Source organism: Suricata suricatta, chromosome 8 (assembly GCF_006229205.1).
Source record: "Suricata suricatta isolate VVHF042 chromosome 8, meerkat_22Aug2017_6uvM2_HiC, whole genome shotgun sequence".
In the NCBI taxonomy this organism is placed as follows: domain Eukaryota; kingdom Metazoa; phylum Chordata; class Mammalia; order Carnivora; family Herpestidae; genus Suricata; species Suricata suricatta.
The window spans coordinates 44,513,758-44,540,360 of NC_043707.1; the positions used below are offsets into that span (position 1 = coordinate 44,513,758).

Below are 26,603 nucleotides of genomic sequence, written 5' to 3' on the forward strand. Positions count from 1 at the left end.
TGACATATGGCCCTTCGTAGGAAAGTGGATGGACCTTGAGAGTGTCATGCTGAGCGAAGTAAGCCAGGCAGAGAAGGAGAGATACCATATGTTTGCACTCATAGGTCTAACAGGAAAACAGGAGAGACCTAATGGAGAACACGGGGGAGCGGAGGAGGGAGAGAGAGTTGGGGAGAGAGAGGGATATAAAACTTGAGAGACTATTGAATGCTGGAAATCAACTGAGAGTTGAAGGGGAAGGGGGAGGGGGGAAAAGAGGTGGTGGTGATGGTGGAGGGCACTTATGGGGAAGAGCACTGGGTGTTGTATGGAAAACAACTTGACAATAAAATATTGAAATAAAAAAAATATTTCTTTAAAAAAAATAAAGGCAGTTGGATATATGAATCTGACACTGAGAAATAAAGGTCATGCCTTGAGATGTAAACTTTAGAATCATCAGTATGTAGATGATAGTTGGAGCCCCAGTAGTGAGATATTCAGATCTATTATATATAATAAAGGTGCTCAGTCCTGGTTGTGTATCACAATCACATGTGGTTTTTCACAAGTGTAAATGCCTCATCCCTAGAGAGTCTGATTCAGAGGGTCAAGGGAGTGGGGGAGTGCTGAGCATTTTTTTAAATCGATGAGTAACTATTACAAGTAATCAGAGTTGAAAATATCCTTTGTGTAAGCATAAGGGAAGAATCCCTAGAATCTAATGACAATTACGGATTCACAAGAGAGGAAGAACCAGTAAAGGAGACAGATAGAAATTGCCCAAAGAAGGAAGAAGAGATTCAGGTAGGAGTATTATTCAGGAACCCAGAGGAGAATAGAATTCAAGATGTAAATGATGCTCAGAACATTCCAACATAATTCTTTCAGACATCTCCTTTGAGATGCTCTCCTTTGAGAATTCTGACAATCCATTAACACCAGCATAAAATCAATCTTCTACGACTTATTTTTATCATCTCAACTAGAAAAACCAATTTCTTTTATGAATTTCCTTGTCTGTATCCTTTATTATTATCCTATTTAATATGTCCTTGTATTGAAGCTATTTGAGTATCAATCTTACTTAGACTATTTTGGCTTCATAAGGTCTTTTATATATTTTGTTATTATTATCCACTACTCCAAATATTTTGCATATAAGAGCTTCTCAATAAACATTTCTCAAATGGATGGTTATTGCCCTATCATTAGGAGTTTACATTCTAGATTGGGAGGCAAAAACATGTGAAATTGTGAAATAATGGCTCAATCAAATATGTCAAACTATTCAGTACCTGAGATTTTTTTCTAACTACAATTTTGATTTTTAAATCAACTACATTACCCCTGAAATCTATCCAACTGAAAAATCATATTCAGAAGGGAAAACATTGTTGCAAACTGGTATGTTTGTGATACAAATTTTATTTAACAAACATTTCAATTACAAATGTCTAATTTACTCATTTTTTCCTTTTCTCTTTATAGAGGATAAGGATCCTAATTTGGACACAATGTTGAATATCCCATCAGCACTTACTACAACAGTAGTTCCTGTTATAGTGACTATTCCTCAAGGCAAAGGAAAACCAAAATCAAAAGGCAAAGAAAAACCCAAAGAATCTATTAAAGAAGATGAACATCCAAAAGAAGAGAAAAAGGTACATGGACTTGCCATGGATTCCTAAACTCTACTTTTAACTCAATGTTAACTCTTCCTTAAATCATGAGCTACATCCATAATGTTATTACAGTACATATATGTTGTTGTGCAAATGCATCAATTTTGAATAAACCAAGAAGAGATTTGCACACAGGAGTTGAATCCCTATGCCAGGAGACATATTATCATATAAAGTGGCAGGTCTTTTATTCTAGACTCAGAAAGATAAGTTCAGCCTTTTTTCCACATTCTTTGCTTTTGGTTGGTTAGGTTCCTACCATTCTCTAGATACTTTATTTCATTTCATTAATAAACAACAATTGAAAGAGTATCGCTAATTAAATAATAAAAGTGCTTCCACTTGATAGACTTGGACTTAGATACTGATGTCCTAAGAATTGAAGGATAGCCACTTCTGGCTAAAGAGAAGTTTACCCTCTAAATCCAATGTGCCACCAAACACAAACACACACTCACAGAGGCTTTGATTCCCAACATGTCCCTAATAGAAGAATACAGATCAAAAGAGGGGCAAGAAGAAAACCACTGATACCTGGATACAATTAACCAGGGATCCAGGCATAGTTACCATAAAATTAATTAGAATTTTTCAGTAGACACACCCAGACTTCATTAGTTTATAAATAATCTTTTTATGCCTTTTAAAATTGTTTTTATTTCCTACAAAAGTAATGCCTGCTTATTAGAGAAAAATAAGGATGCAAATCCTAACAGCGTAAGATCTCTAACACCCAAACTTTAAAAAATACACAAAGTAGGTAGTGGGGATGTTAGTCAGCCCTTACACCCACACTTGGAAACAGAAACGTCCTTCAAGGCCTACTTCAAGTCCCAACTCCACCATGATCTTTTTCTAACTAATCTCATTAACTTTGATATCTCCATTTTCTTGAGGAGAGATGTGCCAACAATTTGGTACTATAATTTAATCGTTTCACGTGTCTGTGTACCATTCTACAAGTAGAATATAAATTGCACAAAGGTAGAGACTCATGTATTTTACAGGCTCCACCACAGGGCCCACTAGTCATGAGCAAGTCCTATATCAAGCACTCAGCAACTCCTTGCTTTGTCGTAATTGGTCAATGGCTCAATTAGAAAATAACTATTCATGTGTTAAATTATTTACAGGAAGAAGTGGAACCAGAACCTGTTTTACAAGAGACTCTTTATGTTCCCACTTTCCAAAACCTAAATGTGTCTTGCCCCAATGGGCTCCTAGTGACCTTCATTGGGCAAGAGCCTACAGGTGAGTGTTAGCTGGTGTGGAGCAAATATCTTATAGAAAACAATTAAATCACCATTGAAGGTGTATTTTCCTACTAGTTAAACATACTTGTTAATAATGAACAACAGGCTAATAATAATAATAACCATCATTTTTTGAGCATTTACTGTTGGCTTGGAACTAAGTATTTAATATACATGAAAAAATATAACTATTATAAGTTGTGCCTGGGTGGTCGGTCCAGTCAATTGTGCATCTGAGTCTTGATTTTCGGCCCAGATGGTGATCTCAGGGTTCATGATATTGAGCCCTGCATTGGGCTCTGCGCTGATGGCCAGGAGCCTGCTTGGAGTTCTTCCTGATCCTCCCCTGCTCATGTTCTCTCTCTCTCTCTCTCTCTGTCTCTCTCTCTCTCTTTCTCTCTCTCTTTCTCTATCTCGCTCTCGCTCTTGTTCTTGCTCTCGCTCTCTCTCTCTCCAAATAAATAAATAAATAAATAAATAAATAAATAAATAAATATTTTTTAAAATGCAACTATTTTAAGCTAAGTCCTAATAATTCCATTTTACAAAATACATTGAGACTTCATGAGGTTCATTAACTTGCCCGAGGTTGCTCACCTCCGAAGTGGCAGAGCTAAAAGTCCATTCTTGGTCCAGTGATGGCAAAGCCAGTGCTCTTGACAACTATTGTGGGGCCATCTTCCTGCCTCTACAAAGGGCTGCAGATACATTAATTTGCTGGTCTTTTCAAAACAAAGTGAGCACAAAGTACGTGGAGACAAGTGCAGGTTGAATGGTTGAAGGAAACCAGGCTTGTTCCCATTTAGCAGCATATAATTTTATGTCTGTTATTGCTACTTGGCCTCTAACTTATCAAGATGAATAAATAAGTACAAGTAGAATTTCTTTAATTACCCTGATTGGGGCATTCACGTTGCTGACTGAATTTGAATATCACTTAAAGTGAGACCCACTACTGCGGTGCAATTAACAGAAGCAGCAATGCAAGCACAGGCCTGGGACTTGAGTGCTGACTAGAGGGGCACCTGGGTGGCTCAGTCAGTTGAGCATCCGACTTCAGCTCAGGTCATGATCTCACGGTTTGTGGGTTCAAGCCCTGTGTTAGGCTCTGTGCTGACAGCTAGCTCATAGCCTGGAGCCTGTCTTTGGATTCTGGGTCTCCCTCTCTCTCTGACCCTCTTCTGATCACGCTGAAAGATCTCTCACTCTCAAAAATAAATAAGACACTTTAAAAAATGGAAAGAGTGCTGACTGTATGGCCCTTTCAGTTACTTACTATTGCTGGATCATATGTCCTCATCTATAAAAATTGTATTGTATCAGTGGATCTTGATATTTTTTCACAGCCAAATATCCTCTTTATCACAACCTCCTTATGTATACCATATTGGAAAAGTGTATCTGGCAAAGAAAAAGCATGCCTACTGAAAAATAATTCAATGTCATATGTGCTTGCCACTTATATGAAAAGAAACAAAATGTTGTAGTTTGCCTCAGTCTTATTTTTCATTAGGCTTTATCAATTATTAAAAATAGACCATGAATATTGGAATATGTTTCTCAGAATTCCTACTGGCCCAGATTTTCCATGATGGGATTGACTGAGTAATGGTCATGAAAGGTCTTCCAAAGTCAAAGATGTTATGAGTGCACTAAGAGGGATATTTCTAGATCAGAACATATTGTTTGTTTACTTATTTGCTTGTTCCTATTATCAAACTCCAGCTTAATTCCTGTTTTACCTGTCTTTTTTATTCATATCATTATCTAGCCTAATATTTTCATCCTTATATCACAATAGATAATGTGGTTAATACCTCTGCTTGGAACACCTAATCTTTTAAAAACTTCCATATATAATGAATTTCCTAATTCAAGTCTGAACATACCAAAGTAGCAATGTTTTCATTAGGGTCAGCCTTGGACAGAAGGAGGAAAAGTCATGTGGTACAAGAAGAAAGAGCTTTCCTGGGCGACCTTGGACAAGTCATAACCCCTCTCCACCTGAATTTCTTCATTTATAAAATAGTGTCATACACTCAGCGGAGTTGTTATAAGTATTAAATGAGAAAATACTCTCTAATCTGGAGCATACTATTCCAGTGTTAGGTTTTGGGGGAGTTCTTTGTTCTGGGGCCATGGTAGCAGCAGTTGTTTCTATAGCATGAGGAAATAATTAAGCATAGAGACCCATTCAACTTCCAGGCCTGCCACTTACCTGTGTGACCTTGGAGAAGCTAAGAGCCTTCCAAGCCTCCATGCCTTCATCTGAAAGCCCTGGAGAGTGAGTGTCTTCCTTAAAAGTTTGTTGAAGTGAGCTGAATAAAAGAATTATACAAAGCATTTAATGTATAAAAACATCTCAGTCAATGCTTATAAGTTTACTGTTAGCAATACTTCTGTGACTTAGAGGGTATCATGAAGGGCCCTCATTCCAAAATATTTTTCGATTAGCCTAAGATAGTTCTTGAAATGCCATCATTGACATATTGACAAACCACTTTATAAATTGAGAAGAGGACAATATTCAGGTAGCAAAAACTGAATCCTCATTAATATTTTCTTTTGAAGGAACTTACCAGGTGCTTCTCTCCTTGATGGCCAGCTGAGTAGAATGCTGAGAAAAATCTGGACTTGGTTGATATGAGGGGATTATGTTAGCTCTGAAAGATGATGAATAATTTAGAAAGGGTAAGCCCGAAGTGAGTGACTTCTCCTGATGCTCTAGGCCACCAGGGGACACCAGGAGGGCGTTGTACATCCGGGGACAAGAGCTTAGTCAAGAGCAAGAGGAAAGTACCAACAGGGAGAAAAGGGAACCACTGAGACAGCAAAGCTCTGCCTCCTTCCTAATTTTGCCAGAGGTGTCCTAGAATTCATGAGAAAGAATGGGTTGTACATAGGGAAGGGACCTACTAAGTACCTATACGTGACCTTATTTATTACACTGACTATAGCAAAGGTAGACAAGAACCAGTTCTCTGCATTACCTGTCATGACATGGAAACTGCCCTATCAGTCAACTGTGGACAGAAGAATGAGAACAATTAAGCAACAAGATAAAACACCAGCCACATGGTGTTGCCCAGTTCTCATTAAGGCTTGCTTTTTTTTTTTTTTCAGATCAGAGTGCTGTGGATGAGGAGCCCATTTGGGACATCATGGTCCGGCAGAGCTACCCCCAGAAGGTGAAGCACTATGAGTTCTATAAGACGGTCATCCCACCTGGGGAGCAGGAGATGTCGAGAGTCATCACCAGGCAAGGCACAGTTGTCAAGTACATGTTGGATGGATCCACACAGGTAAAAGAATGTTCGATAAATAATTCTCCTTCCTGTTTCCAAGTAAAATACAAACAAACAATGAGGAAGGAGTTGTGGTAGGCAAGAGGGAGACCTCACTTGAAAATGGAGTGACACTGAAGATGACAAATTGAGACTAGTACAGTCTTCTGCACAATAAGACTGTTTGTATCCTTGTTATAAATAAGCTTGTTTTATATTTGGCCCAAGGCTGCAGATTAAATACAGTGTTCACCTCCTCTGCCTCTCAAGGCACCTTAAAGTAATTTTAAAAAATACTTTTGAAGAATAAATTTACAACTGTACTGGAAAACAACAAAATATGTCATTAGTGGATCAGAATTTTGTGAGAATTTCTAGAAAATGCAAGTCAGTTGAGATCAGACAGATGGAGAAACATAAGGAAGTTTAAAACATGTGCAAAGGAAAACCTGCAGCAAAATTAAAACTCAGAAGTTTTAACACAGACATTTTACAGAAAGAGCTCTACATTCAGAAAATCAAGTTAGTGGCCCAGGTGACTCACTGCTACCTGGAGGGTGGGAAGCAGACATCATTATACCCAGGAGGTGTCCTGCTCCCCCCCTCCCCAGTGCCTAGAGGATACACCACCTGGAAGTGAACAGGGATCCTCAAAGAGAAATAGGGCCATGCACCTGAGTCATCCACATTGGAGGAAAACCATCTGTATGAAAGTAAATTCCAAAATGATAAAAAAATTAAAGACAGAGCACCTGAAAAGAATAGTTAAACAAAAAAACTGAAAAATCAGTAACAGTAATATAAACGGAGACTTGACAGGTTAGCAGTCCACAAAATAACGATTTAGAAAAGTTGCTGTTCTTAGATACTAAAAAGGACAATTATGTGTCAAATCACTATGTTGCACACCTGAAACTCAGAAAATATTGTATGTCAATATACTTCAGTTAAAAATGTAAGAGCAGGTGCCTGGATGGCTCAGTCAGTTAAATGACCAACTCTTGGTTTTGGCTCAGGGCATGATCTCACAATCCTTGAGTTCCAGCCCGCATCAGGCTCTGCACTGACAGTGCAAAACCTGCTTGGCATTCTCTCTCTCTCTCTCTCTCTCTCTCTCTCTCTCTCTCTCTCTCTCTCTCTCTCTCCTCTCTCTCCACCCCTACCCAGCTGGTGCATGCTCACTTGCTCGCCCCGTCCCCCTCTGTTTCTCTCTCTGTCTGTCTCAACATTAATAAACTTAAATATATAAAATAAACAAAAATTTTAAATGAGAAAAAAAACAAGTAGAAAAATAATTGTGAAAAATCAGTTGATGGGGGAGAGAAAAGTTGGGAGACATGGAAAAGGGATGTGAATAATATAATCTCCAGAAGAAAATCATGGGAGTAAATAAAGAAGGAAAAGAAAGAAAGAAAGAATATGGGGGATTCTCCCATAACTAAGAAAAAGTACTTTGGATTAAACAGGAAAACGAAGAACCAATCAGGATTGATATTAATTATCTTAAAACATCATCTAGGTATGTCATAGTGCAATTTGGGGACTGCACAGATAGATAATCCCAAAAGCTGCCTAAAGGAAACCAGTTACCTACTACAGAATGAGAACAGGATGGACATTAGATTTTTCATGAGCAGTAGCTGGTGTTGGTTCTTGTCATGTTCATCGGTAGGTTATAGAGACTGATCTGGACAGATGTATCTATAGTTCGTGTAGACACCATACATACTAGATAGATGTTGACAGACACTTAACATTTAAATATGTGATAACACTTTAAATGTAGGCATTATATAAGTTGAAATCGAGTGGATAATTTTCCAATGGCTTAGAGGAAGGATAAAGAATGGAGAAAATAGGGGTGCCCAGGTGGCTCAGCCATTAAGTGTTAGACTTTGGCTCAGGTCATGATCTCGTGGTTTGTGAGTTCAAGCCCCGCATCAGGCTCTGTGCTAACAGCTCGGAGCCTGAAACCTGCCTTGAATTCTGTGTCGCCTTCTCTCTCTGCCCCTCCACTGCTCATGCTCTGTGTTTCTCTATCAAAAATAAATAAACATTAAAAAATTTTAATAGAGAAAATAAAAACGAGTTAATCCAATAAAAGACATGAAATAAAAAGAAAAAAAAATAGAAGGTAAATGGAAAACATTAAATAATATTATTGTGCTGGTTATTAAGCTATTCTCCCTAAGCTATTCTCTCTGAGCTCCAAGTCTACCCTCCGATATTATGTTTGTGCTGCTGAGTCTGGAGGTCTGCAAAGAGCATTTTTCCTTTGGATTAATTTTAACTTATGTCACTTTGACACAGTGTTCAATGTCAAACCCTCTTGCTTGCTTCTGAGGATGTAAGAATTTCACTTTTCCTTCAGATTCTCTTTGCCAGCGGTGCCGTGAGCAGTAGTCCTGATTCAGGTCCTGTTTGTCCTCCTGTCGAAAGGTCAACAAGCCCTCACAGCGGCGACTTGGTGGACATGGCTTCTCAGCAAAAATCAGAAATATTACCGTCCGAGATTGTCATCACAAAGAAAGGTAATAATTGAAGCCTTTCCATTTATGATGGATTTAATACACCTTCACATGCTTAATAAATGTTCATTATTGTTATTCTTTTACTTCTCATCTTTTCTATAAATATATTCATGTATACTCATATACATATATACATATGCATACGTTTTTTTTTAATTTTTTAGTGTTTTATTTATTTTTGATACAGAGAGAGACAGAGCATGAGAGGGGGAGGGGCAGAGAGAGAAGGAGACACAGAACTGGAAGCAGGCTCCAGGCTCTGAGCTGGCTGTCAGCACAGAGCCTGACGCGGGGCTCGAACCCACGAATGTGAGATCTGACCTGAGCCGAAGTCGGAGGCTTAACTGACTGAGCCACCCTGGTGCCCCCATATGCATATGTTTTAATTGGAGTTACAGCATTACGCACTGTGTCATGAACTGCTTCCTTCTCGTAAATAATGAACATTTTCCTATGCCATTATATACCCTTACACAACATTAGGTCTAATGCTGGGCTACTGTTTTAGGGTTAGTTGAACAGATCAGCAAGGTCAAAGATCTAGGTAGGCATCTCTTTGGCTGTCTTGACCTTTTCTTCAGAGCTGCAAGAAGTCCACACGTTCTCATGTAGTAACCCTTAAAGCAAAAACCAAAGAGAGTAGACACAAGAACTTTCCAGAGTCTCTCTCTATCAGCGGGGAAAGCATTTCTGGATTCCACCCCCTTGCCCCACCAGAAGACCTCCCCTTATGGGCCACTGACTGGACCTGGCCAGGGACCTAGGCTGAGAAAACAAGCATTTGACATTTCTGACTTTTTTTCTCAGGAGATGCACACTACTAGTAGGGAAAAAAGAAGTTGGGTAACAGTTGAGTAAGCAATCAACAGTGTTTGTCATAATCTAAGTTATGAAATTGCTCTCCTCAAAGGTGTTCTCAGTTTATACCCCTGCCTCCAGTGTTGTATGAAAATATTTCCTTCCTCACACCGTTGCCAATGCTGGATTTCCTCATTCTTTTAATCTTAGTCCATTTGATAGACAATTAATAATCTTATTATTATGTTCATTTGCATTTCATTATTACTGGTGAGGTTAAATATGTAATAATTTTTTTCTTTATGAATTTTCCTATTCACATATTTTCTTGCCATACTATTTGGATATTTTATTTATATATTTATTTGTAAGAGATCTTTAGATGTTGGAGATGTGTGTCTGTGTACCAGGCACAATTCTGAATAAAATTGAAAATCAGTGACTCCTCCTAGCAACACTGTGTGATATATATTTTAATAATCTCACTTTACAGATGAGGCAATTGAGAACAGAGAGGTTAAGTAACTCCCTTGAGGCCTCTCAGTCAGTGAGTGGGAGAGCTGGGATTCGAGTCTGGGCACCTGCATTGCAAATGTTTCTCAGTCTCTCATTTGACTTAAATGGTCTGAGACCAGGATTTAATTTTGTCAGTTTCACACACACCCCCTCCCTGCCACCACAGTAACCAGCAATCCAGAGGCAAGCTGAATTCCTTTTTAGGTTACTCAAAATTTAGTAAAATAGACTCTCCTTCACAAAAGGCCCTGGGTTGAAGAGAATGAAAGCATCCTCATAGCTTTCAAACTCCCCAGCTCAAAGGCTCCTTCCTTTTCTGACAGGAGAGGACTTCATGTAAGAGTAGCCACCTCTGTTCACACCGCAGGGTTACAAAGGGCTGCCACCTCCAGCGCGATGTGCTCCAGATTTCAAGGCCCTCCCATCCAAGATGATGCGTTCACTTTAAAAACAAAAACAAAAACACATAGACTTTTTTTTGAGAGATAGAGCGTGAGAGCGTGCATGCACAGGAGAGGGGCAAAGGGAGAGGGAGACTCTTCAAGTGGCTCCATGTGTCAGCTCAGAGCCCAGTGCGGAGCTAGATCCCACAACCGTGAGCCCGTGACTTGAGCCAAAATCGAGAGTCCAACATTCAACTGACTGAGCCACCCAGATGTCCCTAGACTTTATTATTAATTTTTTTATGTTTATTTATTGTTGGGAAAGAGAGATACAGAGCATGAGCAGGAGAGGTGCAGAGAGAGAGGGAGACACAGATCCTAACTAGGCTCCAGGCTCTAAACTGTCAGCACAGAGCCTGATGCAGGGCTCAAACCCACGAAACGTGAGATCATGACCTGAACTGAAGTCTGGCACTCAGCCGACTGAGCCACCCAGGAGTCCAAACCTTCCCGGCCCCCGCCTCCAAGCCTTATTTTTTAAGAGCAATTTTAGGTTTGCAAAAAAAATGTGCAGAAAGTACAGAATTCTTCCATGCTTCCTCTCTACCTGGCTCACAGTTTTCCTGATTTTTAAACACATGTCTTACAAGTGATGAACAAATAGTGATACATTATTATTGACTTAAGTCCATAGTTGGCATTAGGGTTCAACCTTTGTGATGTACATTTCTAAGAATTTTGACAAATGACCATGCAGTGGATCTACCACCTCAACACCATACGGAATAGTTTCACCCTCTGTGGGAAAAAAAAAAGCCCTGTGCTCAATTTGTTCATCTTTCTCCTCACCTTCTCCCTAAAACCAGTACCCATGAGCCAACACTCTCTTTTCCCTGCTAACCTACTTTCTGTTTCTATAGATTTACGTGTTCTGGACATCTCATATAAACGGAAGCATACAGTATCAGGCCTCCTGTGACTGGTTTCTTTTTATTTAGCGTAATAGTTTCAAGAGTCATCTATGTTATAACTTGTGTCAGTACTTCATTTTTATAGCTGAATAATATTCTCTTATGTGGATATACCATACAGAAACTTTGTTTATACATTCATCAATGATGGATATATAGGTTGTTTCCACTTTTAGGAAATTACAAATAAAGTGGATGCAAACATTTCTGTACAACTTTCTTGTGTGGACGTATATTTTCATTTCTCTTAAGTATGTTTCCCAGGAATGGAATTTATAGAATAATAACTCAGTGTTTCTTGTTTTGAGTATCTGACAAACTGTTTTCCAAAGCAGCTGCATTATTTTACTTTTCACCAGCACGGATAAGGTTCTTATTTCTTCATATTCTTGTCAACACTTATTTTGTCTGTAGCCATTCTAGCAGGCATAAAGTGGAATCCCATTTTGCTTCTGATTTGCATTTTCTTTTTTTTAATCTTTTAAATGCTTTATTTATTTTTGAGAGAGAGAGATGAAGACAGCATGAGAAGGGGAGGGTCAGAGAGAGAGGGAGACAAAGAATCCAAAGACAGGCTCCAGGCTCTGAGCTAGCTATCAGCACAGAGCCCAATGCGGGGCTCGAACCCATGAACCATGAGATCATGATCTGAGCTGAAGTCAGACTGCTTAACCCAGTAGGCCACCCAGGCACCCCTTGATTTGCATTTTCTTAATGTTTAATGATGTTGAACACCTTTTCCTGTGCTTAGTGGCCATTTGTATGTCTTCTCTGGAGATGTCTATTCAGATACTTTTCCCAATTTTTAAATAAGTTATTTGTCCTCTTCTTATTTAGTGGCAAGTATACTTTGTATATTTTGGATACAAGTTCCTTATCAGATACATGATTTGTGAATATTTTCTCCCATTCTTTGGGCTCTCTTTCCACATTCTTTATGATATCTTTTCATGGTGTCCATTTTGCTGAAGTCCCATGTATGGCTTTTTCCCCCTCTGGTTGCTTGTGATTTTGGTATTATATTAAAGAAATCATTGCATAATCCAGAGTCACAAAGATTTATTCTTCTATTTTCTTCTAAGAATTTTATAATTTTAGTTCTTGCATTTGGGGTTTTTAAATCCATTTTTATATAACTTTTTTAAAACTTTATTTTTGAGAGAGAGAAAGAGAGAGCACACGCACATGCGTGCACACAAGTAGGGGAGGGGCAAAGAGAAAGAGAGGGAGACAAAATCTGAAGCAGGCTCCAGACTCTGAGCTGTCCACACAGGCTTGAGCTGACATGAGGCTCAAACCCATAAACCATGAGATCATGACATGAGCCGAACGCAGACATTCAAACAACTGAGCCACCCAGGTGCCCCTTTATATAATTTCTTATAAGATAACAAAAAGGGGTCCAGATTTGTTCTTTGAGTTTATTAAAAAGACAGTTATTTCCCCCATTGAATTGGTTGTCACCTCAGTCAAGAACCTATTAACCACAAGTGGTAAGGCTTATTTAGATCTTCTTTCATTGCATTTGATACTGTCTTACAGTTTTCAGTGTACCATTATTACAATTGTTTTGTTAAATTTTTCCTAAGTCTTATTCTTCTTGATCCTATTATAAATGGAATTGTTTTCTTTATTTTTGGATTGTTCATTAATGGTGTATACCAATACAATTGATTTTTTTTGTTGTTATATTTTGAGCTTGTATCTTAAAATCTTGCTGACCTTTCTTATTCTACCCTTTTTTGTTTTGCAGCGACTCTGGAAATAAGATCCTAACCCCCAGTGTTTGTTGTTACTGTTATTGCTGTTTGTTGAGTGACTTTACTGAACTTTTTTCCTTTGTCCTGTGTGGCTACTGACCTCTCTGCTCTGTTAGTTTAGTGGTCAGCTAGTGATGAGGCAGGGATTCCCTTACATGCCTCAAACCAAAAAAAGTCTCGCAGCCTTTGCCAAGGGGACGTGTGTGCTAACTGAGGCACTCCTTCAGCACCCTCGCAGTTTAGACCCTTGCCTTAGCCCCAAAGTCAGCCGGTGTTTCTCAGGTCTTTCCTGGACATGAGCACAATCCCGTTTGTGTATGTGGCCTTCCAGACTCCTAGGAAAATGGCAGAGTTTTTCAAAGTCCCTTCGGTCATCTCATCCTCTAGCTTTTCCTTTTAAGTGTCTAGGTCAGCCTCTTGTTTGCCCCAGCTGCGGCTGCCTCAGACAGCCACACTGTGAACATCGCCACTAAATGTTTCGGCAGGAGCCCCAGGAAAAGGTGGTTTACAATGAGCGAGTTCTGATTCACATCAGAGTGAGGATTTCAGGGCGTTTTCCGAGAAGTCAAACAATGACAGGTGCTGGGAATGGGGCTTTGTGGGAGACTTGCAGGCCTATCTGTCCCCGCCAGTGACTGCCAGATGGTCACAGTTACTGTGATTCCAAGGCAACGGTTTTTCAAGGCTACTTGCAGTGCCGGAGATGGGGAGGGGGAGGTATGGAGGATGAGAACTGGACAAGTTACAACAACACAAAGCAGGTGTTCTTACTGAGATTCAACTGTTTTCTTAAATTGTTTCCTGGATTGCTGTAATTCTTTGATTTCCAGAATTCTGGAAGAGTTGACTGTGATCATTTTTTTCCCAATGTTCTCACTGTTTTGATGGATGGATGGTTTTTCGAAGGTCCTTTCCTGCCATTCCAGAAGTGTTTCTCCCGTCTCACAAGACTTACTCTGTAGTAGCTTCATTACTTTTAGCTCTAAATATTTTCTAATTTCCATAATGACTTCCTTTTTGACCCATAATATTTCTAAATTTCCAAAACTGTGGAATGTTTCTAGTTTCTTTAAATAATTGATTTTTAACTCATTTTTTTGAAATTTGTTGGGGGGCGCCTGGGTGGCTCAGTCGGCTAAGCCTCCGACTTCGGCTCAGGTCATGATCTCATGTTCGTGGGTTTGAGCCCTGCATCAGGCTCTGTGCTGACGGCTCAGAGCCTGGAGCCTGCTTCCGATTCTGTGTCTCCCTCTCTCTCTGCCCCTCCCCTGTTCATGCTCTGTCTCTCTCTGTCTCAAAATAAATAAAACATTTAAAAAGAAATAAAAATTTTAAAAAAAGAAAGAAATTTGTTGAAGCATGATGGATAGCCTCGTATATGGGCAAGTGTTTTTAAAAAGTCTGTGTGTCCTTGAAAGGGCATGTATCCTATAGTTATTGAGTATAGTGTTCTCTTTATAGCTATTAGATCAAAACTGTTAGTTGTGTTGTCCAGTCCATTTCCAAGTTCATCAAACTTCTCTGCAAAGGGTAAGATAGTCAGTATTTGATTTAGACTTTGTGATCCGTATTATCTTCTCTCACAACTACTCAACTCTGCCCTTGTCACACAAAAGTAGCCATAGACCATACATAATCAAATGAGCATGCTGTATTGTGTTTAAATAAAACTTACTTATAAACACTAAAATTTTTATTTTGTGTAATTTTCATGTCTCACAAGATATTATATGATTTTTTAAATTATAGAAGTGTTAAAAATATTACTTCACAGACTATACAAAAACGGACAGCATGCCATATTTGCTCTACAGGTCAAATTTACCAACCACTATTGTATAACTTCACAGATATTTTTAATCTACTATGTCAAATTATTTCAGCAGAAGTATGTTTAAATGAGGGTAGAATAGTCTATTAAGTGTTATACTCCTTATAATTTAATCTTCTTTATTCCTGAAATGATTGCATCTTTTTAATAGTTCTGCCAGATTTTTCTCTTTATACTTTGAGGATATGATTTTAGATACTTATAAATTTAAAAATTATAATATCTTCATGATGAATTTAACATTTTATCAGCTTGTAATGGCATTTTGTTCTAGGATTCTTTTTTTGCCCAAATGTCTATTATATGAGGACAAAATTATATTTTGCTTATATAGGGGAATATTTTAAAAATTCAGTTTAATAATTTTCATCTTTTAACCAGAGCTTCTAATCCATTTATCATATAATAGATAGTTTCTGGAAAATGTGTTTATGTTGTCTTTATCTTTGGACGATAATTTCACTGGGTACAGAATTCTGGATTGACAGATGTTTTCTCTCAGAATTGACAAAAATTCTCTATAGTCTTCTTGCTTCTAGTGTTGCTGTTGAAAAGTTAGCTGTCAGTCTAATTGCTATTGCTGTGAAGATAATCTAACTGCCTTGAAAATATTTCCTTTTTATTATAATTTCAATACAATTTAGCTGGGTATAGATTTCTTTTTGTTTATCCAATGAGAATACATTGAGATTCTTACATCTCTTGGTTAATATCTTTCATTAATTCTGGAAAGTTCTCAATAATTACCTCTTCAAATATTGTTTCTGTTCCATTTTCCCCCTTCTTTTAGCATTCTAATTAAGCATGTATTAGAGATTTTTGTCTATCTTTTATTATTTCTATCACTTTGACTCTCTGAGATTCATTCTAAATTTCTACAGGACTATCTTTTAATACTCTTTTAATGCTCTGGAAATAGCAAGAAGTCCTCATTAAATCTTAGGGCAATGGTAAGGCTGAGCTTCATGCATCTATCATATTTGGGTCTTCCCATTAGTTGAGTCTGCAACTTAAGCTAATATCCATGCTCTGATGCACATTTCATGCTCTGAATCTAAGGAATCATCCAAGGCTTAACAATCCTTTACTATCGTTTTTTGTAATTTGCTTCTGGGTCTGAATTCACTTCATCATTGGGCTTTGATAACACTGGCAAATTTCATCTATAGATCACTTATTGTTATTTATGCAAATTGAGTAAATCTATCCTGATAGAGGGATTGAGATATTATTCAGAACTCCATGAGGACTTTTTCAGTTCTGTCTTCCAAATAGATGGTGTTAGGGAGGGATAGGGATGCGATGTGCACCAGATGATTATCAATGTAGTAGTCGAACTGTAAAAATCCTCTCCCTTAGTGAGAGGACAAGGATATATGCCTGATTGGAAAGTTCTCCAGATCTAGGGCTCAAGAAAGCTGTCTCCTATCTATAAGTAACAAAATGACAAAATCAGGGTAATGAAGACTTAAAAATCTCATAAAATGCTAGAGTTTAGTAATTCAAAAGAAGGAGTCAAAGGAAGGGAGCAAAAGTAGCCTTTAAGAACTAGGGTACAGAGCCCCAAATCTGGAATCCAGGGAGCTGTATGCAAGACTCAATAGTATACAAAAGCTGACCAAAATAGGTGTTGTGCCCTGGAGAATGGACTGTATATTCATGTGTGTATTTGGGGAGAGGTGGTGGGAATCCAGCCAAGGCTCAAGTATAGAACTTGATATGTTTTTTCCACTTGAATAATAATATAACTCATGAATACTACGTACAATTTCCATGCCACTGTATCTGAGGTAGTTTACAGTGTATTAAAATGTAATAATTTTTGTAATTGATATTATAATTACATTGTGTTTGATTTTACTTGAACTTCTACAGGAAAAAGTCACAAAAATCAGTCATCAATGGCACATAAGAATGAAAGCCATGAACCTCACCCAGAGACAGTTCAAACAGTAACTCCTGTAGAGGTTCACGTAGGCACCTGGTTTACAACCACACCTGAAGGAAATCGGATTGGCACCAGAGGACCAGAAAGAATAGCAGACATGACCCCACTATTATCCTTTAAGGCCACAGATCCTGTCAATGGAACGGTATGGCAAACTATTGTGTATTGCAAATTTTTATAAGTCATTAGAGTTCTGAAACACATAGAAGGGTGTCTGGCAGGTTATTAATTTTATAATAAATATTAATTACTTTAATTAATTTAAATATTAATCTAATTAATAAATAGGTGGATGGATGAACATATAGATCCATCTTCTCAGACACAGAAATACTATGTGGCTTATTTGACTAGCATAATGTACCATGTACTTTTTGAAATGAGAAACAGATCGTGAATATCTATACCACATTTAAGATTTGTAAGATTGTGTCATATGTTTCTTTATGTTGAATGTATTTGTGTGTATGTCTTATCTCCTAGAAGTTGAAGGGCTATGCTTGGTTCCTCCTTTGTGTGCAACTGCAATGAGTGGTAGAAATGTGTTCATGATCCTTGATTTCAAAGAATATATGGCGTATTTAAGGAGATACTCACATTAAATAATTCAGGAATTTAGCAACTGTACAAAAGATTTTATTGGTAGCCTGAGAATAAGTGACAAATGAGTGGTATAGGAAATACTGGTTTGGTTTATGATGTGAAAGCAAAACTCCTGGGATGAGCAGTAGCACCTTCTATGTGCCCGGCTCTCTGTTAGGGATTCTGGGTTTTGTGAACATTATCTCACTTAGGCTTTGCACCAATGAGTATTATATTGCACTGATGAGGAAATTGGGCCTCTGCAAGTTAAGTAATGCAGTCAAGAGTATATCTAGGAAGCATTCGATTCCAGTTAGAAGCAGTTGTCAGTGACTGAAAACTGGGCACTTTCCATTCCTCAGCTGGTCTCTTAACATCTCAGATGGAGCTTTGCAGCACCGTCTTAATGTGAACAACACAAAGGATAGGTGTCTTGTGTCTGGTTTCTGGATTTCTTACCCTTAGTTATAACCACGTGCGGCTGCCAAAGCAAAATGGCTGCTTGCTATTGAGATGAATTACATTACCTAACTAATACATTTTCCTTTCTTCTTTGGTCTACTTCTGAAATAATTTTGTAACCTCTTACCTTGTCTGCTAGTTGTGTTTTTTTTTGTGAGACACAAGGTACAGGTTTTCTGGGCACTTTGAACTACTCCCTTTCTTTCAGCCCCTGAGGTAGATCATTTGGCTTACTATGCTAATGTGATTAATCTTTCTTACTTCGTGACTCTCAATTTCCCTTATTACCATCTATCATCATCATGGAAGCATGAACCAACATCCAAGAGCCTGGATTCGTGCATGCATTGAACATCAGACACCTAACGAAACAGTAAAAACAGCAGTAATTATAATCTTTCTTTACTCAGCACTCGCTGTTTGCCAAGCCCCATTCGTACTCACAACGAACTAGTGCTGTTTCCCTTTCACAGATGAGGCAGATACAGAAAGGTTAAATAATTTTCCTCAAAGGACACAGCAAATAGTAGAGTCAGAATGGGGACCCAAGTTACATCCCAGACCTGATGTCCTTAACCACCAGGGAAAGAAGAGCCAAGAAATCACATGGTTGTGTGGCAAAATTGACAATGGATGTGTTTCTTTCATGATGCCTGACATGAAGTGCCAATGAATTAGAGGCATGGGCACTGACCTATGGTGACAGAGAGCTGGGTTTGAACCCCAGCTGCACACTCCTTTCTAGGGGTCTGACTTTTGGACAGGCTTCTCATCTGGTTTTCTTTATTTACAAAATGGAAGTAATCATCATTACCTGAAGGAGTTGAGGGGATTAGTGCCAGATTCAACACTATCAGGTGTTCAGTAAACATTCTTGCTACTGAATTCTTACCACCACTGAGGATAATAATTGTTCCACCATATGGTGACCAGAAAATGTCAGTGTTATGTGGTGTTATGAAAGGTTTGAATAAGTCTAAGTAATACGTAAATATCTATACTAGATAAAGAGCTAGTATTAATCCTTGCTACTTTGATGACTAAGTGCTAATCACTTTGCCAACATTATCTCATTTAATCCACATAACATCCCTGGAGAAGAGACTAGCATTGCCTTCATTTTGCAGATGAGGAAACTAGAGCACAGAGAAGTTAAGCCATTTGTCACGCAGCTATCCATGAAGTCCAGATTTGAACCCAGGCAGCTTTACTCCAGAGTTCATGCTCCAACCACTGTGTTCTTCAGCAGTATTTCTCATGACACATATTGGTAGAGAGTTCCAGTGATAAGTCCCTAAAATAATGAATAGTGTGCATTTCTTTCTCAAATGTAGTGATTTCTGCCTACTATAAAGAGATAAGAAGGCAATGATCACCTGCTTCTAACACCCCCAGATGTTTAAGTCAAAAAGCAGCTAATAAACCCACTGTCACATCCATCTAGACTCTTGAGTGGAATATTGTGGCCCTTACAGTTAGGACAGTACAAGTTAGAAAATACTCAATGATTGAGATATGTTTTATATAATTTGCAATATGATTCTTGCCAATCAGACAGCAATGTGTGTGAACAGGCAGAGGGAGAAGCAGAGCTGTGGCACAGACCCGACAAAGCCTCAGTCAACTGGCAGGAGCTCAGGACCCAGTGTCCTCTGCCCCAGTGTCCCAAGTCTGGTGGCAGGAACAGGATCAGCATACCCCTGCCTCACCCAGTCATGGCACACAGCTTCCCTGGAACCATGGGAGTCAGGCAAAGCATCTCTCTGCAACTGAGGCAGATGCGGAAAAAGCTGAGAGCTGGAGACATTTGCTGAGGGTCCCCTAACCCCGCAGCTGGGGACCAAGTCCTCTCCTGAAGAGAGATCCAGGCTGTGCATCTCCATGTCTCTCTCAGCTACACACACACACACACACACACACACACACACACACACACACACACACACATACATGCTGAGGGTATAGAGCCTTACTGGCCAACCAGTTAGCTACTGTATGTAACGGCTTGGTTGTTCTTTTTCAAACCGAAGCACTTGCCAGGACCAAGTAAATTTTTTTCTGTGACTCCTGCATGTTAGTCCTGCTTTGCCCCTCACTGGGATAAAGGTTGAAGTCCTTAATACAATTTGAAGCCCTCTCTAATGTGGCCCCTCACCTTCTAGCCTTATCTCCCCTCTCTTCTCCTCACTGCTCCCTGGGGTCCTTTTGTCCCCCGTGCTATTCCCTTGCACCAACTCACAAAATCCAAGCTCTGGCACCAGGCTGCATTAGAACCCTCCTTATAGACAAACTGATCCCTCCAAGGGTCCTTCAGTGGTCTCCTTAATGACTGTCTTCCCTTTGGTCTGTACCTCCTGAAGGATAGGGCCTTAAACTTCAGTCTTGTTTACTGTCCTATGTCCAGCACCTGTCATAGTTCATAGCACATGGCCAGCACCGGACAGACCTGGGACATGGTGGGCTGACAAAGCGACAACAGTTTAGCTTCCTGAATTGGATGAGAGCAGTAATTTTCCTTCTCAGACCTTCTATCCATCTTCCACAGTAATGCTCTCCTCTGTGATAGGAGAATTACAGGTTAAAAGCAACAGTCAAACTAGCCAAGCATCTAGGCTTTAATCTGTATTTGCATTTGCTCAGCTTAGGGAAGGATACAAGACAGGAAACACAGCATGGTTGGTGCAGCATCCTTATCCAACTAGTAGACCCAGCAATGACCCACAGACACAGCCTCCTCGACCCCTCCAGCCCACAAGGGGCATGCACGGCAGCCACAGACACAAGCGGACACCATCAGCTTGACACAGAGAAGCCATGACCTCTGTTCCCACCAGTCTTCACCTTCTGTTCTGATGACATTAGGATGCTGGACAGCCTCCGCAGGCCATGCTTACTTTAAACCTTTAAGTTTTAAAGAAGCAGGACCTGTGGTCATGTTCCCAGACAGAACTCGGCCAGGCCAGTCCTGCTATTAACTCTTCATTCACAAATATGTGAAAAGGGAAGGAGCACCAATGTTGAAGTCAAAAAGCCTTAGTCAACACCAGCCCTGACATCTGCTGAGTGACCCTGAGAAAATTTCTTAACTTCTCAAGACTAACTTCTGTCATCTACAAAATGGGGAGAGTATTGCCTGCCTTCTAGGAATTATTGTAAAGCTTTGTCCAAGTGGATGAGGTAAAACTTTAGCATATAAGTAATCAGGATTTTGTTGGTATTCAATAAGGTATCAAAATGAACACTCTTGGGATTAACCCACCTGACCAAATGATCATGCTCTGCCTTTGCATGTTCAGGTTATAATAACTCGAGAAGACAGAGTGATCATTGTGGAAAGGGAAGATGGTACTCGGATTGTGGATCATGCTGACGGGACCAGAATCACAACCTTTTATCAAGTTTATGAAGATGATATCACTCCTCCAGATGATCAAGAAATAAGTAAGTTTTCTCTGCCTTTTACTTTTTTTTTTAATTTGGACAGAGAGCAAGAGACAGAGAAAGGATGAGTGGGGCAGAGGGAGAGAGGATCTTAAGCAGGCTTCATGCTCAGCCATAGAGCCCGACACAGGGATCCTGGGGTCATGATCCTGGGATCATGACCTGAGCTGAAATCAAGAGTCAGATGCTCAGCCGACTGAGTCACCCAGATGCCCCAAATATTTCATGTCTTTAGAATCAGGAGGAAACTTCACTGCTTTTTTAAACACACACAAGAAAAATAATTTTTTGAAGAGCTCTGTCAGCCGAAAAGTAAATGTACAGTCAAGAGCAGAGCCTCTTAGGCCCTGTTGTTGCAATCTTTGTCCCCAGCAGAGGTGGGGGGTGATAAAAGCCCTAGCTGGCTGATAGATAGTCATAGTATCTTTTTCTATTTTCAGCGCTAAAACCTAGATTGGTCTAAATTGATGGCAAGGAAAAGTGGAAAATCATGACTCAATTGCCCTGGACCTCAGCTCTCACACCTGTTTCCATTGATCCTTTAAGGAGTCTGATTTGCATTTGGGTGACCTCAGTTAGGTCCTCCTCCAGTCCTGAACATGCCTCTCATTATCAGAGAGGTGGGGTGAGAGAAAAATGAGCTGCTGATGCGAATGAACTGGAACCTGTTCAGAGACTCTAAAAGCCTAACATTCTCCCTAACCCACTTTTAAACAAGTTTTTTTAATATTTAAGGTTTATTTATTTTTGAGAGAGAGATGGAGTGCAAGTGGGGGAGGGGCAGAGAGAGAGGGAGACACAGAATCCAAAGCCGGCTCCAGGCTCTGAGCTGTCAGCACAGAGCCCAATGTGGGGCTCGAACTCACAAACTGCAAGATCATGACTTGAGCCAACGTGGGATGCTCAACCAACTGAGCCACCAGGCACCCCTTAAACAAGATTTTTAAAGACAAATTATTTTCTGACTCCCTTTTCTTAAATCCAGAGTTTGTTTAATGCAATAAATGCTTCATTGCCAAATTAAGTGCAACAAAATTGGCAAGTGAATGGGGGAGAAAAAACAACCTTCCTATTCCACTGGTTAGAGGGAACATTAAAGGAGCCACTGGAGAGGGCGATTTGCAAATATCTATAAGTTTCAAACGTGCCTATGATATGATGCACTCACTCCACTTCTGGGTATATGTAGGAAGACACTTTTCCTCTTACTACACTCTTACACATTTGTCTGAGGAAATGTGCTCAGGGCGTGACTTGCAACTCTAAGTCTAATGTCAAAATACTGGGAAATAGATGACCATCAACAGCAGAATAGAAAACTAAAAAGCAGTATCATATTTATATAGAAGATAAAACCAGATTTCCAGAGAAGGGAATAAACCCAGAGACAAGGAGAAAAGTGAACTTCAACTCACCTGTAATGTTTCACTTGTATACACATGAAAAATGTTGAAACAAATATGGTAGAACATTACCACATGTACGTTTTGATCGCGAGAATATGAATAATTAAATTATATTTTCTGCTCCTCCGGGTGTTTTCAATTTCTCAAAATAAATACAGTAGTGAGAACAAAATAGCACACTAAATTGAGTAGGGTGAGTTATTCCGGAAGGATGACTCAGCGTTGACAGTGAGTAGACCACCTGCCAGCCCCGTGGTGTGGGTCCTCAGCACCGTCTCCACCTCTAGTCTGGGGACCAGGAGACAGGAGCAAACTCAGCGGGCGGACATGTTTCTCAGCACGTGCATCCTGTCACATCCACTTACCTTGCATTTGCCTGCAGCAGAAAATCCGCGAACTGTCCCCAGGCAGGTGAGGTGCATGCGGATAGAAAACGCACACTATGCCACCATCATCACCAACTGCGAGGACAGCAGCTGCTGTGCCACCTTTGGGGACGGGACGTCTGTTATTGCAAAGCCACAGGGAACGTACCAGGTGGGTCTGTGGGGGAATGAGGGGTGCCTCACCTTAGGGGTGCCCCACCTAAGAAAACCCACTCACTCCTCTGGGGCAGTGAACATTCCTGCCTTGTGTGACTCTTGTTCCTCTTGTCTCAGGTTCTCAGAACACATTTCTCAATCACTTTTTACTTATTCACCTTCTTTTCACAATCCCTTGCAGAAACACACACACACACACACGCATCCTAGTTGTCTTACAATGCTTTGGTGTTTTCAAATCAAGGTTTTAAACCAGAATATATTTGTTGGGCGTCTCCTATGTGGGAGGAGGCAGCACCGTTAGAAGCACTCATGTGATCTCTCCTGTGCCTCCCAGACCGGCTTCGCCTCCTGCCACCTCTGACCTCATTCATATTCTCCGGTCCTTCCCACGTCCAGTCCATCCCCTCTCTGCCTAATGTCCTGACAGGATAGGAGGGAGCATAAGGTCTGTGTGGTCCTTGGAGGGCCTTTGCAAAGCTTTGTTCTTGAAGGGTCGAGGAGGAACACTATTAGCAACTCTTGTACCTCCTACATTTCCCTATTGATCCCAACCACTTGGTGTCAGCCTGCAGTCCCTTTATACTTAGAAGGATTTGCCTTCATTCTGCTTGCTGGAGAAGAGACACATGTGTCAGGATGTCAGATACAATGTCACAGGATTCTAGGAGCTCAAAGCCTGAAGATGATGGACAAAGACCTCATTTGTTACTGTGGAAGCAGCTGAAGGCCAGTTCATCCCCACCTCCTCTCTCCAAACAACATTAGCCTACTCTCTCCTCTTCCAGTGTACATAGTTATGGGGCACGGCAGGTGCTGAAAGTGAGCCGTGACTATAAAACGTTGCAGTTGCTTTGGGGCGCAATTTTTCTTCTACAACATCCAGAATGTCCATTTTTTTTCCAGCAGATTGGCAGCATCCATAATCTAGTACCATGTGGGCTACCAGATGCCATGAGAATCCCCTAAGATTGTGTGATGAGGCCAGCTTTTGCCTTTTGTTTTTATCATAGTCCCAGACTCTCATGGTTACAACTATGAGGGCAAAGGAATTTTAGAAGCACTGACAGTTGGCACTGGAGGAAGACATAAACAGAAAAGAGATCCAATTTAGAGACAGAGTGCCTGCCACTATCATGTAGCCACTTGTTCCTTCCAGGTTTCTCAGTCTTGCAAAACACAGCCCAAGAAAGGATTTTAAGGTTAATCACTCCTGGTTGAAGAACACACAGACCTTATTTCACAACTGGAAAAAAAACTCCAAATAAATTTACCAACAACTATTATAGTTCTATAGTTGTATAGAACTGAAAAATGACATACCTTCTGCCCTCCCCTATTGGTTGGCTATCACCTCCTTACTCACCAGCATGAGGACAATAGACAGTATGATAAGCGAGGCTGGATTTTAGGTAACGTACAAAAAGAGAGGTAGAACTTGGTATTGTCCACCATTGTTCCTTAGCAGCACAAAAGATTAACCAAAGCATCTGAGGAAGCAGGTATAACAGTTGGTGTAGTCAGTGTGAGACACTTCCAGAAGGGTGGAGTAAGGATATCCAAAAATTACACTACATAAAAACAAGAAATTAAAAATATTATCAAAATTAACATTTTCACGAATCTGAAAATAAACCAAAGGATTACAACAATCAGAAAAACAAAGAAAGGGAAAGATGCATTCTCAGGAAGTATAGCAAGATTCCCGGTGATTTCACTTGCCATATTCCACCCCCCTGCCCTAGCTTCATGGTAGCCCGGAAAATCAATACCCTCACCTTCATGTTAGCAATGAAAACCAGCATGCCAGCAAACACTGAAAGATGAAGAACAGATTTACAGCTCCCCAAAAGTCCCACCACAAAATACTGTCATTCTTGACCTGCCTGGCACTTCCCTGGAAACCCCATTTGCAAGCATTGTCTTTTCTTCTGACTCTGAACTTACTCACTTCCAACAGACTTTTCCCCAAACAGAGGTAATTAACATTACAGCTGCCTGAAGTGGCAATAACAAATAAGAGGATAAGCAAAAAAAATTAAAAGCAACAGCTGGCGAACAGAAGTCCATAGAAGGCTGTGAAAAGCTCTGACATATTCCTTGGACTCTTCCTCCACTGAGGGCTCTGTTTGCAGACTGGAGTATTTTTTTTCAGTGTTCCAGATGGAAGCTAGAGAAAGCTCACTCTACTTAGCCTTCACTCCCTGCTTATACAGACCCTTCTGATCAGCAAGGGTGAAAGATTAGGGCTTTTTGAGTTATTTTCTGGGCATGCACAGTGCTGCACGTGAATGTTGCTTTCCAGATTCCAAAGAATTTGTGTTTATACCATATAAAGATGTAATTTTTTAGAGATAGTAACACAAAGGAGGATGGAAGGAATAAGCTATATAGGAACAAAGGTTTTATACAATATTGAAATTAAGTTACTATTAACTTAATATGGTTGATTATAAATTAAGACATTACTTGTGATCTTCAAGAAACCCTAAGAAAATAACTGAAAAATATATAGTAAAAGAAGCAACAGGGTAACTAAAAGGGCACACTAGAAATATCTATTTAAAACAAAAGAAAGCAATTATGAATTGAGAGGAAAAAGAAACATAAGACATATGGAAAGCAAATAGAAAATTGGAAGATGTAATTCTGACCTTAGTAATCACATTAAATATATATGGATTAAACAATCCAATAAGAGCAGATATTGGAAGAATGGATTACAAAAATATGGCCCAAATATACTGTTGACAAGAGACACACTTATATGATCAAAGACACAAATAGGTTGAAGGAAAAAGGCTAAAAATAGATAGACCTGCACTAAGTAATGAAAGAGGCCTAGAATGCCAATGCTAATTCAGACAAATAGACTTTGCAGCAAAATATTACCAGAGACAAAGAGGTTATGTTCTAATGATAAAAGAATTACTCCATCAAGAAAACATAACAATTATAAACATATTAAGCACTTAACAATCCCTAAATATGTATTTCTAGAGTTGTACATTATACAATTTAAAGTGTCTAATTTTAAATAGTAAAAAACTGGCACAGTTAAAAGAAGAAATATACAATTCAACAATAATATTTGGAAGCTCTAGTAGCCCATTTTCAGTAATGGGTAGAACAATATAAATAAAAGTGAAAATAAAAGAAAAAAAGACTTAAACCCATAATAACCCACTAGACATCTATAGAACACTCCACTCAACAACAAAATACATTATT

At 39.6% G+C, this 26,603-nt stretch overlaps 1 protein-coding gene and 1 long non-coding RNA gene across 10 annotated transcripts in view; one reads left to right on the forward strand and one right to left on the reverse strand.

Annotated features, from left to right (window-relative positions):
* The window catches only part of LOC115297712, a 32,116-nt gene extending 8,560 nt beyond the window's left edge, over positions 1 to 23,556 (reverse strand). The window contains exons 1-4 of one of the 9 annotated variants that reach the window (XR_003911472.1): positions 23,196 to 23,556; positions 5,497 to 5,580; positions 5,136 to 5,235; positions 3,515 to 3,615 (exon numbers count right to left, since the gene is read on the reverse strand). This is a non-coding gene — a long non-coding RNA (uncharacterized LOC115297712). Of the gene's footprint in view, positions 1 to 3,514; positions 3,616 to 4,193; positions 4,319 to 5,135; positions 5,236 to 5,496; positions 7,121 to 23,195 lie in introns of those variants that run through there. The other 8 variants (XR_003911468.1, XR_003911471.1, XR_003911469.1 and 5 more) reach the window with 8 other exon arrangements.
* The window catches only part of SPAG17 (sperm associated antigen 17), a 224,761-nt gene that overhangs the window by 139,063 nt on the left and 59,095 nt on the right, over positions 1 to 26,603 (forward strand). The window contains exons 25-31 of the mRNA XM_029945849.1: positions 1,471 to 1,643; positions 2,798 to 2,915; positions 6,041 to 6,219; positions 8,573 to 8,732; positions 16,867 to 17,084; positions 21,280 to 21,424; positions 23,213 to 23,367. Of these exons, the coding sequence (XP_029801709.1) occupies positions 1,471 to 1,643; positions 2,798 to 2,915; positions 6,041 to 6,219; positions 8,573 to 8,732; positions 16,867 to 17,084; positions 21,280 to 21,424; positions 23,213 to 23,367 (1,148 nt within the window). The remainder of the gene's footprint in view (positions 1 to 1,470; positions 1,644 to 2,797; positions 2,916 to 6,040; positions 6,220 to 8,572; positions 8,733 to 16,866; positions 17,085 to 21,279; positions 21,425 to 23,212; positions 23,368 to 26,603) is intronic.